The sequence below is a fragment of the Gorilla gorilla genome, chromosome 6, assembly GCF_029281585.2.
Source record: "Gorilla gorilla gorilla isolate KB3781 chromosome 6, NHGRI_mGorGor1-v2.1_pri, whole genome shotgun sequence".
NCBI lineage: Eukaryota > Metazoa > Chordata > Mammalia > Primates > Hominidae > Gorilla > Gorilla gorilla.
This window is the reverse complement of record NC_073230.2, coordinates 81,822,322-81,841,186: the sequence shown is the minus strand read 5'-3', so window position 1 is coordinate 81,841,186 and position 18,865 is coordinate 81,822,322. Positions and strand designations below refer to the sequence as shown.

Sequence of the window (18,865 nt, the reverse complement as noted above, 5' to 3'; positions counted from 1 at the left end):
TAATGTGGCCCTCAACAACTGTAAAATCTAGCAGAGACCACAAGATGCAAAAGAGTGTAACTTGATGCCCAACGTGGTTAAGAGGGAGGGAACGTTCCTTGGTGATTCTTTGAACTGGGCCTTCGAGTAACAGCCTGGGAACCACTGTTCCATGGGGTCCCAGAGGCTAAATAAAACCATTTAACCCATGCTTATGAGTTATTTATGCCCATAAACAATGCAAGCTCATCCCTCTCCATTCACAAACATTAGATTTTCAGCTCAGTCTTGCTCCCAGTGATTGGAATTTTAGATACTTCCAAAGGGATCAAATCCATGAAAGACTTTGGTGTGCTGAGTCTGCTTGTAACCCATGCACCAGATTGGTTGCTGAAGGCCACAGACGCTGAAATAATGAGGTTGGCCAGTCCACTCAGACTATCCATATGCCTCCTTCCTCAGAGGCTGGCACAGAGATCCGTTTAAGGTTATACTCTGCGCCAGCCTCTCAGGAAGGGAGGTATGTGGATACAGTCTGGACTGGCCAACCTCATCATTTCAGCCTCTGTGGCCTTCAGCAACCAATCTGGTGCATGGGTTACAAGCACAGAGGTCCATTTAAGAGTATGCTGGGCCAGGTGCCGTGGCTTCTGCCTGTAATCCCAGCATTTTGGGAGGCCGAGGTGGGTAGATCATGAGGTCAGGAGTTCGAGACCAGCCTGGCCAAGATGGCGAAACCCTGTCTCTACTAAAAATGCAAAAATTAGCCAGGAGTGGTGGCGGGTGCCTCTAATCCCAGCTACTCGGGAGGCTGAGTCAGGAGAATCTCTTGAACCCGGGAGGCGGAAGTTGCAGTAAGCTGAGATAGTGCCACTGCAGTCTAGTCTGGGCCACAGAGCAAGACTCTGTTCCACCGCTGCCCTCCTGCCCCAAAAAAGTATACTTGGGGCCAGGTGTGGTGGCTCACAACCTGCAATCCCAGCACTTTGGGAGGCTGAGGTGGGCAGATTACTTGAGCCCAGGAGTTTGAGACAAACCTGGGCAACATGGTGAAATTGCATCTCTACAAAAAATACAAAAATTAGCCAGGAGTGATGGTGCCCGCCTGTAGTCGCAGCTACTGAGGGGACTGGAGGTGGCAGGCTCACTTGAGCCCGGGAGGTTGAGGCTGCAGGGAGCTATGATTGCGCCTCTGCACTCCAACCTGGGTGACTGAGTGCAACCCTGTCTCAAAAAAAAAAAAAAAAAAAAAAAGGAAAGATAATAATTGGTGGTCATTTGTATGTCTTTTCATGACCACCATGCAATCCTTGCATGTAACAAAATTGCACTTGTATCCCATAAATTTATACAAAAATTATCCATGATGACCAGGGCTTTGTTGGTTTTGTCACCAACATCACCAACATATTCCAGTTATGCTCTCTGACCTTCACGTCTCTAGAGAGTCTTTGTCTTTATTATCTCTGTGTGTGTGTGTTTAATTTTTTTCTGAGACCGAGTCTGTTGCCCAGGCTGGAGTGCAGTGGCGTGATCTCAGCTCACTGCAACCTCCACCTCCCGGGTTCAAGTGATTCTCTTTCATGCCTTACCCTCCTGAGTAGCTGGGACTACAAGCGTGAGCCACCACGCACTACTATTTTTTTTTTCTTTTTTTAATAGAGATGGGGTTTCACCATGTTGGCCAGGCTGGGCTCAAACTCCTGACCTTGGGTGATCCACCCCCCTTGGCCTCCCAAAGTGCTGGGATTACAGATGTGAGCCTCCATGCCAGGCCTACGGTTTGTTTTTAACGTCAATATGGAACCAAAGGGAACTGACATTGATTAAATGTGTGTTCAATATGTTTATTGAACACCAATTATTTCAAGGTTGCTCCTGCCTGCGCCTAAATGCCATACAGTGCATATTTGCATACCTAGTGCCACAGAAGGGGAGAATCAAAGTCTCCCTTCTTGGATACCCTCAGGAACAAACTGATCCTCCAGACTGAAGGAGTAGGTACAATCTTCCCCGGTTCCGTGTGTTTGTGTCTGAGTTTCCAGCTTGACTCTCTGAGCTCCGTGAGGCTACATCTGTGGTGGATTCACTTCCACACATCCCACCTCCATCCGGCCCTGTGTCCAGTCCAGCACCCATCTGAGCGGAGAAGGAGCTCAGTCACTATTAGTGCAAAAAGAAAAAAATGGAGAATGATAGTGTATTAGTCTGTTACTGCACTGCTATAAAGAAATCCCTGAGACTGGGTAATTTATAAAGAAAAGGGGTTTAATGGGCTCACGGTTCTGCAGGCTATACAGGAAGCATGGCTGGGGAGGCCTCAGAAAACTTACAATTATGGTGGAAGGCCAAGGGGAAACAGGCATGTCTTCACATGGCCAGAGTAGGAGGAGAAGAGAGGACGGAAGCAGCAAAGTTGTTTGCACACACTTGCAACAACCAGATCTCATGAGAACTGTATCACAAGAACAGCATGAAAGTGGGAAAAATACACCCCCGTGATCCAGTCACCTGTTACCAGGCCCCACCTCCAACATTGGGGATTACAGTTTGACATGAGATTTGGGTGGGGACACAAATCCAAACCATATCAGGGGGCTAGCATATGTAGTACCTGCTCTGTGCCTAACACTTCACAATAACTTTAAAAGGTAGGTGTTACCATGAGGTTCATTTTGCAGATCAGGAAAGTGAAGCCCAGAGAGGTTAAGTCACTTGCCCAAGGTCACACAGCCCCTAAGTGGCACAGCGAGGATTTGAACTGGATGGTCTAATTTGATTAGAGATGTTCTTAACAATATTACTTCACCATTCTCTGCATATTATGGGTTGGTAAAAGTGATGGCAGGTGATAGAGTGCTCAAAGCGTAGACCCAGGGCTACATCACTTTTTGGGTGGATAAGAGTGCCTGCTACTGGTCTGAGCCCTGAAAGAGTGACTGGGCAGTGTTCCAGGGACATTTTCAGTGCTAAAGGAAGTGGGTAGGTCACCTATTGGAATGAAAAGCTGACAAGGGGCTGGCACGGTGGCTCATGTCTGTAATCCCAGCACTTTGGGAGGCTGAGGCAGGCAGATCACTTGAGGTCAGAAGTTCAAGACCAGCCTGGCCAACATGGTGAAACCCGTCTCTACTAAAAATACAAAAATTAGCCAGGTCTGGTGGTGTGCACCTGTAATCCCAGTTACTTGGGAGGCTGAGGCAGGAGAATGGCTTGAACCTGGGAGGCAGAGGCTGCAGTGAGCAGGGATCACGCTACTGCACTCCAGCCTGGGTGACAGAACAAGACTCCGTCTAAAAAAAAAAAAAAAAAGCTGACAAGGATCCTCATGTGGGTCTAGGAATTAGCCCAGAGATCTAACTTCAAGACTGGGGCTCAAAAATCCAGCTCCTTCCGGCTGACCTTTCAGATGACAATTGTAAAGGCAATTAGCAAATGGACTTTGGAGGACAAATTCTGGAAATTAATCGCCCTTAGGAATCGCATCAGGAAATGAGGTAACCGGTTAATTTGGGGACAAGGAAGCTCATTGGGGAAATGCACCTTGGGTCCCAAGATGCATAAGGCTGTGAGGACTCAGGAGGTGCCTGTGTCTTGGAGAAGCTTCCAGTTAAATTGGGGGAAGATGGAGGTCTGTCTTCTGTGCAGATGTCAACATGGGGTGCTTCATTAGTTGGCCAACAGTGGTTAGTCCAGCTTGTGCAGGGCAGCTTGGCTTCCCTCGTTACGCCAGCAGGCAGCTGTGACTGGGAGAGGGGAATTCTGGAGAGACGGCTTCTGGCTATGGGAGCCAGCTCCATTTTGGGTCCCCTGGCTTTGTGTTTCTCTGGCACATCGCGAGTGCCGCAGTGAGGGCACCAGAGGCCGGCTGAGCAGCAGGAGCGATTGTTCCTTACGGGGAGCTGCCACCTTCAGTGCCGTGCGCCTGTTGAGCTGTGGGCAGGTTCCAAGTCATTAAGTGTATTGGGCTCAGAAGCCTGGCGACCATCAGCTTGGAACATCCTTGCAGAGAGCTCCCGGCAGTTCTCATCTGGGTGCCCTGCTCTGATGTCCACACTGCCTGGGGGGACCTGACAAGAGAAGGGACTCAACATTTTCAGACGTTTTTGCATATGGGGAGCTAATTACTGCTTTTTGAAATATGCATTTACCACCAATCACAACTTCCATGGTGCTGGGGACTGCCATGGCAACTAAAAGCATATCTGAAAATAAAATGTCATTTTTTTTTTTGCGTTTCTACTGTAATGACACACTTGTTTCTCCTGTTTAACTTAACGAGCTAACTAGGGAAGTCTCCAAGAGTTTCGGCATGTGCCGCGTGTGTGGGGAAGTGGGCGTTGTAGTGTGTGTGAATAGATGAGTCATAGGCATGTGTAAGAGAGTGGCGTACGGGTGTGTGCTGCTGGGGACAGAGTGTGCAGCTGTGTGAAGTTGCGTGGGAGCCATGTGGGTGTGGGGGTGAGTGCTCCTGGGCATATGTCTCAGGAGACAGGCGTGTGAAGACATGCTTGTTTGCCCTTTGCCTTCCACCATAATTGTTAAGTTTCCTGAGACCTCCCAAGCCATGCTAGATGGGTCTAAGATCATCCCTAGGCTATGAGTGTTACAATGCTGGTCTGTGAGCACGCATCTGAAGACCAGTGCTGTTGTGTGTGTGTGCATGTATGTGTTTGAGGCCAAGTGCTGTTGCGTGGGTGGGTTGCACATGTGCTGTTTGGTGAGATGTGGCTTCTTGCTGTGAGACACTTACTCTCTTTAAGGTGTCTTTGAGATCCCAGCCCTTGGGAAGTTCCAGCCCAATCACAGGACATAACACCCTTCCTGTCCTATCTCATCATTCCTGTGGGATGGAGGGCTTAACTCCATCCCACAACCGTTGGGGAACCAGAGACCTCGGACGTTGGGGCACCCAGACACCATCTGGTCCAGCTCTGAGCTAAGACCATGGGGGTTTCTGGTTCAGATGGAAATTACAAAGCGTCCAGTTGGTTTATGTGTCTGTCCGTCATTCATTCAGACCAGTAGCTGATGAGTTACTCACAGGGCTTTGGGCTGAGCCTGTTTCATTTGAGCCGAATGAGGCTGACTTTCAGTGGGTACTGTGTGTGCAGATTTACAACAACAACCTGCAACAATAATGTCCACCATCCACATAGAGCTCTTCAAGCCTTCTTTCTGCTTTCTACAGTCATTTTCTGAGCCTGATCCCCTAAGAGCTGACTTTGATAGGAGACCACTTCCCAGGCATGAGCATGCACCTCTCACCAGAATCGAGAGTAGAAAGAGGGTGGAGGGACTCTTCCCAGGATACAGTGTTCAGGGGCCAAGTAGTGAGAAATGGAGACTCATCTGTGTGTTTCTGCGAGAAGCCATTGCCTGCTGCAATGTGTAGACGTTCTTATGGGTACAACTTTCTCAGATGGGGCCCTGATCCATGGTGGCCGGGGTTTGTTGGTTTCATCACCAACTCTCTGAACTTCACATCTCAAGAGAGTCTTTGTTTGTCTTTATTATTGTTTGTTTTTAACTTCAATGGAACCAGAGAACTGACATTGATTAACTGTGTGTTCAATACGTATTTATTGAGCACCAATTATTTTAAGGTTGTCCCTGTCTGGGCCTAAATGCCACACAGTGTGCATCTGAGCTCTTCCCTGCCTGGGGTTTTTCTCAACACAATGTTGGGAGGAGGGGACGGAGATTGTGGACAAATGACAGTAGAAGTAGGCAGAGATGAGGGGTGCGTTAACCCAACCAAGGGAGAGGGCCAGGTCAAGGACAACTTTTCAGAAGAGGTGACACCTGAGCTGAGTTGTAAGGGACAAGTAGGTGGTAACGATACCAGAGAGAGGTAGAAAGAGGATGTTGCCACTTGGTGACATCAGGTGGACCTAGAGATTCCATATGCATAGGTTGTAGGTCTGCCCTGGAGCTGGTAATGGGATGCCATCTTGGATGCTGTATGCTTTAAGGAAGTTAGGAGGGTATTGCCCTGGGATTGCGACAGCATGAGTAAGTTTGGGAGGCTGGGCCAGAGTCCTTCACCGTTAGATGGTGATTTCCAGCTCAGTCCCCCATTTTGTTTCTGTGGCTTTCCTGGTGTCAGCAGCAAGGAAACAAATGATGCTGGCAAGGTGTTTTGCTTCCTTGCAAGTTGCAATCACGTTGGCGGCTATAGCTCTCTCCACACTGCACATACTCCGGCAATGCCCACGGGGGTACGAATGGAAAAATACCTGTAAATATTAAGGTTGGCTCCAAAAGCCCATTATTGGCTTATTGTACAGTACCCTCTGGTGACATTGAGGCCTTATTAATAACTAAACATCTGTCTCAACTGTAATTATATTTCTTGTGCCAGGATTGTGTTTCTACCATTGTCCTGTGTAAACACGGAAGGGAGGGTGTGAATTATTTAGGCGGCAGGCTTTGAGAAGAATAATCGCTCAGCACTGTGCAGGCTGTAAGTTTCTGTCAACTCCTTTCAGAGTCTCAGTGCCTTCGCTGACGTTCCTTTGATGCGCTTCTAACTCTCTCTGAGAACATCGCCCTGGACCCCGATGCGGCTGCCAGAGCAACCCGGAGAGGGGAAGCCCGAGAATGAGAAAAAGGGGGACGGAGGAGCCCTCGGAGGGGGAGAGGAGCCGCCGAGGAGCCAGGCCCCCGACTTCCCCACCTGGCAAGTCTTCTCCCAAACCCCAGGACCTAGATTGTTTGGCAGCCCTCAGGTAGGGGGTGGCGCGGGGTCCAGGAGGCTTTGCCGCTGCTGCGTGTCTAGGCTGGAGAGGAGAATCTATGAAATGGACGCCTGGGAGAGCTGTCCTGGCTGGGTACAGAGATTCTATCCCCTTTCTTGAGCCTATTTGAGATGTGTGGATGGGATGAAGGGATGGGTTTGGAAACTGACTCTTGGGGAGGGACATGCTTGTTTTCAGGTGAACAATGACAAATACAGCTTACAGGGTGTGGACTATGTACTAGCATAAAAATGGGAGCTTTGCATAGACAATTTCAACCAATTCTCAAATAATTTCTTAAGAGTATTGTTAATCTTGTTTCGACAGGAGGAAAGTAACACAAACAGGCATCTTGACTGAGATCACAGCCAAAGGCAAACCTGGGATTCCTACCCAAGTCTCTCTGAATCTCACCCCATCCCCCCAAAAAATTATGCTCCTAACCACTAGGCTACCCTGTCTCTCTCTGGTCATTGATGCGGTCAGTTTGGGGTGAGGAGTTTTCTATGCTACCAAGCCACAGGCCTCCCTGGGTTTTTGATCTTGCTCTTTTTCTTCTCCTCGGAGACCCTCATGGCTATACAAACCCAAGAGGAATTTCAACTCTGGGTGTGGTTTGGTGTAGAACACAATTTTGATCTGTGTGGATGCTGGCATCAAGGAATTGGTCTGTGGTGAGTCCTATAAATGGGTACATTCTGAAATCGTCTCCCTAAGGCTGTTCAGAATGGGATCTCCAGCTTTAGCCACCAGCTTCCAGTGGCGACTGTTAAGTGTATATGGTGGGGGCAGAGAGTTTAGAGTTAGGCTTGTGGGGAAGAAAAGGAAGTGGATGTGTTTTTAGTGACTAGAGCTCCTGATGTTCAGCAATTTCTCCCATGAGCAGGGAGCTAGGCTGTGGGACCCAGGAACAGGATGCTTACAAGACTCTGTTCAGAACCTTCTCCAATACAACTTGACATTTGAGAAGTCAAGGGCAGGAGCTGATGAGACCTCTGGCCAAGGGAACGCTTACCTACTGGGGAAGCCACTCTCTTAGCCTCTGAGGAAGCATCTGGAATAGGGCAATGTAAAGCTGGAAATGACAAACGCTGAAGGGCAGGCTCAGAGCAAGGAAGGTTGGCTAGAGTCAGAGATCATCTTGGGATGGTCTCCCCATCCCAGCTCATCCCTTCCAGGAGAGGAGCTTCCACCAAAGGCAGGCATGGTTGGACTTTTACCAGCCTAGGATAAATGAAAGGATGTTGAACACTTCCCCTGGAAAAGGGGGTGGGGCATGTTGAGAAAAGGAGGTAAGAATTGAGTAAGAGAAACATTTTGGTAAGTCCTAGGAGGGCTGCCTTACAGAAAGCTGGTGTGACGGAGGAAAGGGATATTTGCCTGCCTCTAGATCTGAGGATATCACACAGCAAACAGACAAATCTTTTTGCTCAACACACTGTCACATTAAAAATGTTCCCTCATTTGTTCCTGAATTTTGGGAATTTGGAATTTTTTGGCAAGAGTTGCAAGCAGCGTGAATTAGGCAGTTGAGTGTCACCTGTCTCTGGGGGACAGTGATGACCCAAGGAGGCAGTTTCTCCCAAGGCATGTGCTTCTCCTTTGGGGGTGAACATGAACTCCCTTTAGACCCTGGGGCTAAGGGTCTCTACACCTCCTGGCTTGTTGCAGTCACACATTTGTGTGCGCACACACACACGCACTGAACATGTTTCTGTTTGTTATTCCTTCCTTGGGGACGTATCCACACATTCCTCAAAGATTTCTTTGTGCAGTGGGCTGAGAGAGAAAGCCAAAAAGCAGGGCATCGGGTGGGGCCAGAGGAGGAAGATCTGTGGTCAAGGTCTTGGCTCCAGGGAGTTGGATGTGGAGGGGAGTGAGAACACAGCCCATCAGGAACGTGTTCTCCCCTTAGGTTCAGCAGTAATGTTATCTCTCAGAGTGCATTGCCTCCTGCCCTTCAGTTCTTTGGTTGGGAACCTCCTTCAGGTAAAGCACTGCCTGGGTATTGTGAGACCCTTGAGAGAAAGGAGTAGAAGAGAATGCAGTCCCCATGTATAGGTCATCTTTTCCAGGCGCATTGAGAGAAGCATGTTGACACCTTAGCAAAAACAGGGGCACCAGGGCCCTCCTCTGACCCCAAAGCATGCTCACAAAAGAGCCACCACTGTTTCCTCGCTGTAGTGGCCTGAGTGGTTATGCACAGTGTGGGCAGGGCAGGCGAAGTTAGAAAGCAGAGAGGAGTCTCCTTGATGTGTCTCGTCTTCCATCTCCAGATCACTTTCACACCTCCCAGAGCCATATTGGTTGCAAGGGACAGAAGTCCAGGAGAGTTATCAGAAGTAAAAAGGGAAACATGTTAGGGAGATTTCCATGGGGGTGGGCAGAGGGTGGGTCTCATGAAATCTAAGGCCAGAGGTGCAGCTCTGGGATTACAGGCGGCCGCCACCAAACCCAGCTAATTTTATATTTTTAGTAGAGATGGGGTTTCACCATGTTGATTAGGCTGGTCTCAAACCCCTGACCTCAAGTGATACACCTGCCTTGGCCTCCCAAAGTGCTGGGATTATAGGCTTGAACCATCATGCCTGGCCTTGATTCCTTCTTAATCTCGCCTCATGTAATGTAGCCTCTGCTTCCATCAGTTTACTGATCAGATTCTGGAGAGAACAAGAGCTAGTGTCAGAGAAGAAGGAGCAATGCCAAGCAATGGCCGGTTCAAAATTTAGCTCATCATCAAGGACCTGGAAGGATGTGGAAAATCTGAGAAAGCTAAGTGTCTTGGGTTTCTTTGTCCATATGAAGATGATTCCTGTCAAACAGCTATCTGTTTGACAGTGATCAAATGGAGGAATCAGTGTGGTCTCAATTCCAAATCCCCTGGGAAACAAGCTCATTGCTGTCCACTCCAGATCAAATCAGTAGTGCCCAAGAGAAGAGGGTCAGATGCATGAACGTAGCTGCTGCCAGTATAAATGGGTGGACAGAAGATGGGGAGGGGGAATGACTAGAGAAGCGGGGTGCCTCCTCACCCCCATATATTAGTCCGTTTTGTGCTGCTATAAAGGAATACCTGAGATTGGGTGATTGATTTAAAAAAAAGGTTTATTTGGCTCATGGTTCTGCAGATTGTACAAGAAGGATGGCCTAATCTGCTTCTGCTGAGGACCTCAGGAAGGTTCCAATCATAGTGGAAGGCAAAGGGGGAGCAGGCATGTCACATGGAGAGAGAGGGAACAAGAGAGATGCCAGGCTGTTTTTAACAACTAGCTCTTGCATGAACTAATAGAGTGAGAACTCACTCATTATCACAGGAAGGGTGCCCAGGCATTCATGAGGCATCCGCCTGCATGACCTAAACACCTCCCACTAGGCCCCATCTCCAACATGGAATCACATTCCAACATGAGATTTGGAGGGGACAAATACCCAAGCTATATCACTCCAGTTCCTTGAGCTATTAGATGTATGTCTTATTCTTGGAGTTAGTTGACTCTCCATGAAGTGCTGGGAAAGTATTTGCTATTAAGGCTTTCAGTTGGAGCTTTTTAAGAAGGTGATCCCTACAAGACTCAAGTTAGTGAGCTGTGACTTACGGAACAAAAGCAATAGGTTAGGTCAGGCACGGTGGCTCATGCCTGTAATCCCAGTACTTTGGGAGGCCGAGGTGGGTGGATCACGAGGTCAAGAGATCGAGACCATCTTGGCCAACATGGTGAAGCCCTATCTCTACTAAAAATACAAAAATTAGCTGGGGGTGCTGGTGTGCGCTTACAGTCCCAGCTACTCGGGAGGCTGAGGCAGGAGAATCGCTTGAACCTGGGAGGCGGATGTTGCAGTGAGCCAAGATCGCGCCACTGCACTCCAGCCTGGTGACAGAGTGAGACTCCATCTCAAAAAAAAAAAAAAAAAAAAAAAAAAAGCAATAGGTTAGACAAAACCGGCTGGGGACTGTAGAGGTAGGGACACCACCCTTCCCACAGCCAGCCAGCCTTGCAGCCCATTGTCCTCCCATTTGTCAGCCTGCATTACTGCAGAAGATCCTAGATTGTCCACTCCTGTCTTTGCTAAGGTGTCAGCATGCTTCTCTCAATGCATCTGGAGGAGGTGACCTGTAGATGGTGACCTCCTTCTCTTCTACTCCTTTCTCTCAAAGTTCTCACAAGGGAGTGAAGCAAGGAAGCCCTGACCTTTTTTCTAGCCTGTCAAGGTGACTCCTTGGCATGGAGGTCTGAAAGGACACTCTAGCAGGAGGAAGCAGTGGGTACCTCCCTCAATTCACTGTGTGGTCTTGAGCTCATCTTTGGCTTATAATGGAAGGGTTGGGTGTGATCGATGGTGTTTAATTTTTTTGTTTTTGTTTATAGAAACTTTTCTAAAATAAGTCATATGGGGAATGCTAATAGAAAGAGGACCCACTTTGGTTGGAGCAAGGTGTGTGCGTATGTATTTGGAATAATGGGGTGTCCCCCAGGACCCCTAAGAGGAGCAGTGAAATCCTTCACTTCTTTACTTTTTGTCCAGACTATGAGATTGGGAGCTCTGTGGACCAGGTCTAGAGCTGACTCATCCATGATGCCACCTAGAAGACAGATTCCAGGGACTAGAGTGATGCCCAGGTAGCTTCAACAAATGCCAGCTAAATAACCCTACCACTATGGTGTGGCTTCAGCCCAATCCAAAGGAAGCTTTTTTATTCATGTGGGGAGAAGTGGATGTGCACTATTGATATATGATCTAAAAATAACTCATGTTCCAAACAAAGTGTTTTTTCATATTTTGAAATGAAAACGTGTAGACAAAGCAAGGAATTTAGAATGCCTGACTCATTAAATTGCCGACTCTGAAAGCAATGGAAATTCAAAGGGAACTTTTCTCTCTCGTTTTACCTCCCACCCCTGCTCTGAATAGCTTATAAAAAGTCTACACATAAACAAGACCCGTAAACTTCCTTTTGACGGAAGGTCCTGCACAGTGAGAGGCTGAAGGAACTCAGCCTTTGTTGCCTGGATGCTGAGCTGCTCTTCCTTGCTAGATTGGAATCATCAGCTGGACTCCTCTTTGCTTGCCATCTTTATTTCTCCTCTTCTTGCCTCTCTTCCCTGTCCCTAACAGGTGTCCAAGGGCTTCCATCATGGCCCTTCTCTGGCCAATGGTCCTACTTCCCCACAATGCTTGGCTCTTCTGGACTTCAGTGGTGCCGAACTCATCGGCCCTAAAAGGATGCATCATCCAGGAGCTGTGTCTTAGGGGAGTGTGTATCTCACGTGGCATGTTAGCAGGATGCAGCAGTGGGTACCTTCATCAAGCTCATCCTTGGCTTATAATGGAAGGGCTAGGCATGATCAATGGTGTTTAATTTTTTTTTGTTTTGCTCATACAAGCTTTTCTAAAGTAAGTCCTAAGGGGAAGGCTAATACTTAGAGGACCTACTTTGGTTGGAGCAAGGTGTGTGCGTGCGCACGCGTGTGTGTGTGTGTGTGTGTGTGTGTGTGTGTGTGTGTGTGTGTGTGTGTATGTGGGAGAATGGGTGCTCTCCAAGACCCCCAAGAGGAGCAGTGAGATCCTTCACTTGAAGAGGCTACTGGTAGACCTTCATATGCTTGTTCCTAACCATTGTGTAAAAATCTCTGCTCCATTGAGGAACACATTTCCTGACTCCCTTTTCCTCATTGCTATCACCTGCTTTTCTTCTAGTCACCCCTTCACTCCTGGAATTCCCTAGCAGCTTGTTCATTCTTATATCTGCTGCAAGTCCTGATCATACTGGGGAGATGAATGAGCATGGAGATGACCAGGCAACATTCTCACCTCTTGTTGCCTCAACTTCAACTCCTGTGACCTTCTATCCTCTTGAATTTGACTCCTGTGGCCTCAACCTTGATCTTGTCATTCTCTAGAATGTGGACCCTCTGGGTGCTTACACTGCAACCTGCCTCTCTCTGGCATCCTCCCTGACAGCTGTTTTGTATTGTTACGTCTGCTTCAGTATGTGGAGTGCTCCGGGGTAAAATCCAACATCAGTTGAGTATGATGGCTTATGGTTGTAGTCCGAGCACTTTGGATGGCTGAGGCAGGAGGATTGCTTGAGGCCAGGAGCTCGAGACCAGCCTGGGCAACATAGTGAGACCCCCATCTCTGCAAAACTAAAAAAAATTAACCAGGCACGGTGGTGCATGCCTGTAGTCCTAGCCACTTGGGAGGCTGAGGGGGGAGGATTGCTTGAGCCCAGGATTTGGAGGCTGCAGTGAATTATGATCATGCCACTGCACTCCAGCCTGGGCAACACAGACAGACCCTGTCTTACTAGTCCTACTACTACTTTTACTACTATTACTAAAAGATTCTACAAGGATATGGGACACAGATGGATGATCCTATATACTTCTAACCTTCAACCTCAACGAAGTTCTTAGTGTGAGTCATGGTTCTAGTGGTCAGGTCTCCATGACTATTTCAACCCCAACTCACTTGTCTTAAGAATGGTGTCACCTTCTCACTCACAATTAAAACAAAGACCCCAGGCAGAAACATCTTCAACTCCCTACCCACCCAACTGTCACCTTTTCTACATTCAGCTCTGTCTTTGCCCCTCTCTGCCCATTATAGTAGAGGACGGTCCTTTCCCAAGTCCAAGGACCACCTGCCACATGTGCTCAGATATCTCTTCCCCACCACACTGTCTTTAGAGACCTTATTCCATCAATTATACCTCCTCCATCCTATTCACCAATGTTTTCTTTCTTCCCCCAAGAAAAATTGCATACATTGCTCTATTTCTCCACTTTTTGTTTCCTTTTTTTTTTTTTTTTGAGACAGAGTCTCCTTTTGTCACCCAAGCTGGAGTGCAGTGGCATGATCTTGGCTCACCGCAACCTCTGTCTCCCAGGTCCAAGCGATTCTCCTGCCTTAGCATTCCGAGTAGCTGGGATTACAGTTGCCTGCCAGCAAACCCAGCTAATTTTTCTTTTTCTTTTTCTTTTTTTTTTTTTTTAGTAGAGACAAGAGTTTCACCATGCTGACCAGGCTGGTCTCGAACTCCTGACTTTAAGTGATCTGCCTGCCTTGGCTTCCCAAGTGCTAGGATTACAGGCTTGAGACACTGTGCCCGGCCTGACTTCCTTCTTAATCTCGCCTCATGTAATGTAGTCTCTGCTCCCATCAGTTTGCTGATAAGATTCTGGAGGGAACAAGAGCTAGTGTCAGAGTAGAAGGAGCGATGTCAAGCAATGGCCAGTTCAAAATTTAGCTCAACGTCAAAATGTATCTGGTGAGTTAAAATATATATATTTGGAGGTCCTACCTCCTAAATCAGAAGCTTTTCAGGAAGCTCCTGGAATTCTGATCGCTGGGCTCCTTCCCTGACATCCCTGCCTGGGTCCCAGAAGTCCCCAGGGGGAGGATTTTTGCCACCCTGCTGTCAGCTCAACAAGCATGCTTTGCTCGCTCTTGTTCCATTGACCAAATCTTTTCCTTCTCGGTTTTCGACATCCAATGGGAGTTTCAAATGATCTTACCTAAGAAACTTTTCATCACTCTTTCACCCTCCTGGAGATTCTTGGACTCCATCTCTTGGCAATCTGACTTTCACCTGGGATCCATTGACTTCCTTTGTGATTCTTGTAATGCAGCCTGTTACAGATGAATGATCCTCAGAACATCAATGTAAATAAATATTCCTCTAAAGGTGCTTCATGGTCAGTAAAATTCGGATGATACTCCATACTGTATCTGCCCCTTGGAGAGTATCAATGCAAATTAAAATCTTAGTGATGCCCTACAGCCAAGAAAATGGTTTATCTTTGTTTATCTCAGTTTTTCCAAATACAGTTTCAGCCTGGAACCCTGGATATGTGTGTGTGTGTGTGTGTGTGTGTGTGTGCACGTGCAGCGTGTGTGTGTATGTGTTTGCTAAAGCGTGGAAACCACCTATTAAGTGTTTATTTTCTCTCCCGGGGACATGCCTAGTTCTTAGATCAATGCAAATAATAGATAACTGACATATTCTGGGGCCCATGAATGCTCACACACTTATTTATTCAAGTGCCATTGGTGTGCCAGGTACAGTGCTGCATGTTGGAGATAAAAAGGTGAATAATCCTTTCCTCATGCAGTTTACAGGGTCTTGGGGAGGTAGGTTAGTACTTACCATAGAGTTTTTGTGTTAGGATACGTGCAAGCTCAGGGCGTTCCTGGGGCACATCAAGTGACACACATACGCAGATGTGCAGTTCCCATGTGTACCATTCATTCACTTACAAGACAAGAATAGAATGTAGGCTGGGCACGGTGGTTCATGCGTGTAATCCCGGCACTTTGGGAGGCTGAGGTGGGAGGATCACTTGAGTCCAGCAGTTTGAGACCAGCCCGGGCAATATAGTGAGACTCCATCTCTACAAAAAATAAAATAAAACGGGCATGGTGGTACCCTTGTAGTCTCAGCTACTCAGCAGGCTGAGGTGGGAGGATTGCTTGATCCCAGGAATTTAAGGCTGCAGTGAGCTACGATTGCGCCACTGCACTTCAGCCTGGGCAACATAGTGAGACTGTGTCTCAAAAAAAAAAAAAAAAAAGTCAATGGTACCCCTGAAGTTGTGCCATACACTCCGATTAAATAAGCATATATACATCAAAATATGCAGTTTATTATTATGAATGTGATCACATTGCTATGCAACTTTTTTTTCACTCAACAGTTGATTACCAGCATCCTTTTCTATTGTACTGCAATGTACTGGACCAGTCCCGTAATGATGTCTGTTCAGGTCATGCTCTGTTCTTGTTCTCACAGGCAATGCTTTGGAGAGCATCTGTGTATGAGCAACATTTATCCTTACAAACTTGTGCAAGCATAGCTAAAGCTACATTTTCTAGAAGTGAAACATCTGGGTCAAAACATGTACATTTTTTCTTCTGCTAGGTTTTGTCAAATTGCTCTCCAGAATTACCATACCAAATCACCTAAGGGAAGGGCTTTTGAGGACGAGGACACCAGAGTGGAGGGGAAGGAGGTGACAGGAAGTGCTTGAGTCATGTCCCTGAGGAAGTGAGAGGGTGCAGGATCAAGAGAAGTGTCTTCATGATGAAAAAAATTCTATATGCACAAAGTGTAAATTCTGCACTCTACCATACATATTACCAATGATCTTAGCTAAGAAATTCTGATCACTTTTTCATCTTCCTGGAGATTTGCTGACCCCATCTCTTGGAAATCTGTTCACTCAGGATCCATTTACTTCCTATGTGATTCTTTTAATAAAACATGCCACAACTTGATGATTAACATCAATGCTGATAAATATTTAAGAGTGCTCTGAGGCCAGGCACGGTGGCCCATGCGTGTAATCCTAGCTACTCAGGATGCTGAGGCAGAAGGATTGCTTGGGCCCGGGAAGTGGAGATTGCAGTGAGCTGAGCTCGTGCCACTGCGCTGCAGCCTGGGTGACAGAGCGAGACTCTGTCTCAAAATAGAAAAAAAAAAAAAAGCTCTATGGTCAATAAGCTAAATGGCCGACCCCTAGGCACCTGATTCCTTCAAAAGGGCTTTGGAGCATCAGAATTCTGTATACCTATTCTTTTGGCATTTGCCTGGGGGGGGGCTCAGCTGTGGGGCAGAGTACATCTGACATCTGATGATCAACAGAGTACATGTTCATGCAGTGTCCTTCTTGCTTTATGACAGGTAGTTTAAGACATTGTACTGTTAAAAACATACTTCATATGTTATGGTGCAGAATGCTAGTTTTTTTGTTTGTTTGTTTTGTTTTTTGAGACGGAGTCTTGCTCTCTCTCCCAGTCTGGAGTGCAGTGGCGTGATCTCGGCTCACTGCAAGCTCCGCCTCCCGGGTTCACGCCATTCTCCTGCCTCAGCGTCCCGAGTAGCTGGGACTACAGGTGCCAGCCACCACGCCCAGCTAATTTCTTGTATTTTTAGTAGAGATGGGGTTTCACCGTGTTAGCCAGGATGGTCTTGATCTCCTGGCCTCATGATCCACCCGCCTCGGCCTCCCAATGTGCTGGGATTACAGGCGTGAGCCACTGCGCCTTGCCGGAATGCTAGTTTTTAAGACAAAAATATTGGACTTTAAAGATGGTTCTTGCTTGTGGCTGGGCTGTTTTGGGCTATGACCCTGTAATTGTCCTTCATTAGAAGCCCTTTCATGGAAAAAATTGGAATCACTAAGAGAGACTGAATTCATCTAACACAATCCTGGTGTTTGTATTAATTTTTTTTTAAGTGACAGAGTCTTGCTGTATTGCCCAGGTGGAGTGTAGTGGTGAGATCACAGCTCATTGCAGCCTTGAACTTCTGGGCTCAAACAGTTCTCCCACCTCAGCCTCTGAAGTAGCTGGGACAGCAGGTACATGCCAACATGTCTGGCTAATTAATTTTTTTTTAATGAAACAGGGTCTTTTTTAATTTAAACAGGGTCTTGCTATGTTGCCCAGGCTGGTCTTGAACTCTTCTGGCCTCAAGCAATCCTCCCACCTTGGCTTCCCAAACTGCTGGGATTACAGACATGTGCCACTGCATTGACCTGTACCAAATTTTAATTTGAGGATTTTGCTCCTATTGAGAAAGTGGGGTAAGGGAGAGGATTAGTCAATAGAGTTCATGCCCTAAATAGTCTTGCTGTTAGCAGACCGTATGAGACAGTACCACTCTGGGTACAAGTCATTTCTACTCATCACAGTGCAAAGGGCACTGGAGAGACACAAGTTGACCTTCAGTCCTGTTTCGCTATGTGCCCCTTCCCCAGTCTCTCCCATCAGCACTGTTCAGCTCTCCATCCATGAACCATGTGGCTGTCACAGGAGCCTCTTCCTGAACTTCTTGTCTCTGAGTCCAGTTACTATTGCTTTGTAATAAACCGCCCCAAACTTGGGGATAAACCAACAACCATCCTGCGCTTGTGGAATCTCGAGGTCAGGAATTCAGTAGAGACAGCTTGTGTCTGCTCCGGGATGTCTGGTACCTCTGTTGGAGAAACGCAGATGGCTGGGGGCTGACATCATTTGATCACTTCCATGTCAGGTGCCTGGGATGGGATGGCTGAAGGACTAGCTCAGCTGGGAGCATCTACATATGGTTTTGCCATGTGGCTTGTGTTCTGACAGCTTGGTATCTGGGTTGTAAGAAGAGCATCCTAAAAGGGAGCATCTCAGTGAGCTTTCCAAGAGAAACAGATGGAACGCGGTTGGCATTTTAGGCCTTAACCTTGCAAGCTATTGCTTCTGCCATACTCTAGGGGTCAAAGCAGTGCAAATCCTCTTAGATTCAGGGAGTGGAGGCATAGACACCACATCTCAACAGAAGGAGGCTGAATGAATTTGTGGACTGTATTAGTCTGTTTTCATGCTGCTGATAAAGACATACCTGAGACTGGGTAATTTGTACAGCAAAAGAGGTTTCATGGACCCACAGTTCCATGTGGCTGGGGGTTGTGGCTCACAATCATGGCAGAAGGTGAAAGGCATGTCTTACATGGTGGCAGGCAAAAACAAAAACAAAAAACAAAAAAACTTGTGCAGGGGAACTCCCATTTATTAAACCATCAGATCTGTTGAGACCTACTCACTACCACGAGAACAGTATGAGGGAAACCCCCTGCATGATTCAATTATCTCCCACTGGGTCTCTCCCACAGCATGTGGGAATTATGGGAGCTACAATTCAACATGAGATTTGGGTGGGGACATAGCCAAATTATATCAGGGGCCATATTTTAAAACTACCACACTTCTTCATCATGCTGGGTCCTTTTGCTGCCTGGTCCTAGCAGTGCACCTCTTTGGGATCTTCTGGTGTCTTGCTGGGTGAAATGGAAAAGTAGGATTCTAGGGGAAGTCAAGATAAGATGCCTTCCAGCAATCTGAGGATCCTGTGGATACCTCTGATCATTATTGGGTTTGAAGAGTGTTTATATCTTAACATTTTTCCTAAACTAACTGGGCTTTGTACCATCTTAGCTCTCTGCAGCTTCACTTTGGGTCTACATCTGGGACTCTGGATCTACCATCTTCTTTCAATATGTGGCTGCTACCAAGTCACCAGCCTCTGCGGTTGGGAGGTGGGTAGGGAGGGTGAAATTTGTTTTACTCCATCCTCTCTCAATTCTCCACAAGCCCATTAACACACAGCAGAT

The 18,865-nt window shown here is 47.3% G+C and overlaps 1 protein-coding gene across 2 annotated transcripts in view; it reads left to right on the top strand.

Annotated features, from left to right (window-relative positions):
• CALN1 (calneuron 1) overlaps positions 1–18,865 on the top strand; it is a 634,846-nt gene that overhangs the window by 2,440 nt on the left and 613,541 nt on the right. For both annotated transcript variants that reach the window (XM_055392700.2, XM_063708594.1), the window contains exon 2: positions 6,471–6,661. In XM_055392700.2, the coding sequence (XP_055248675.1) occupies positions 6,543–6,661 (119 nt within the window). In that variant the 5' untranslated portion in view covers positions 6,471–6,542. The remainder of the gene's footprint in view (positions 1–6,470; positions 6,662–18,865) is intronic.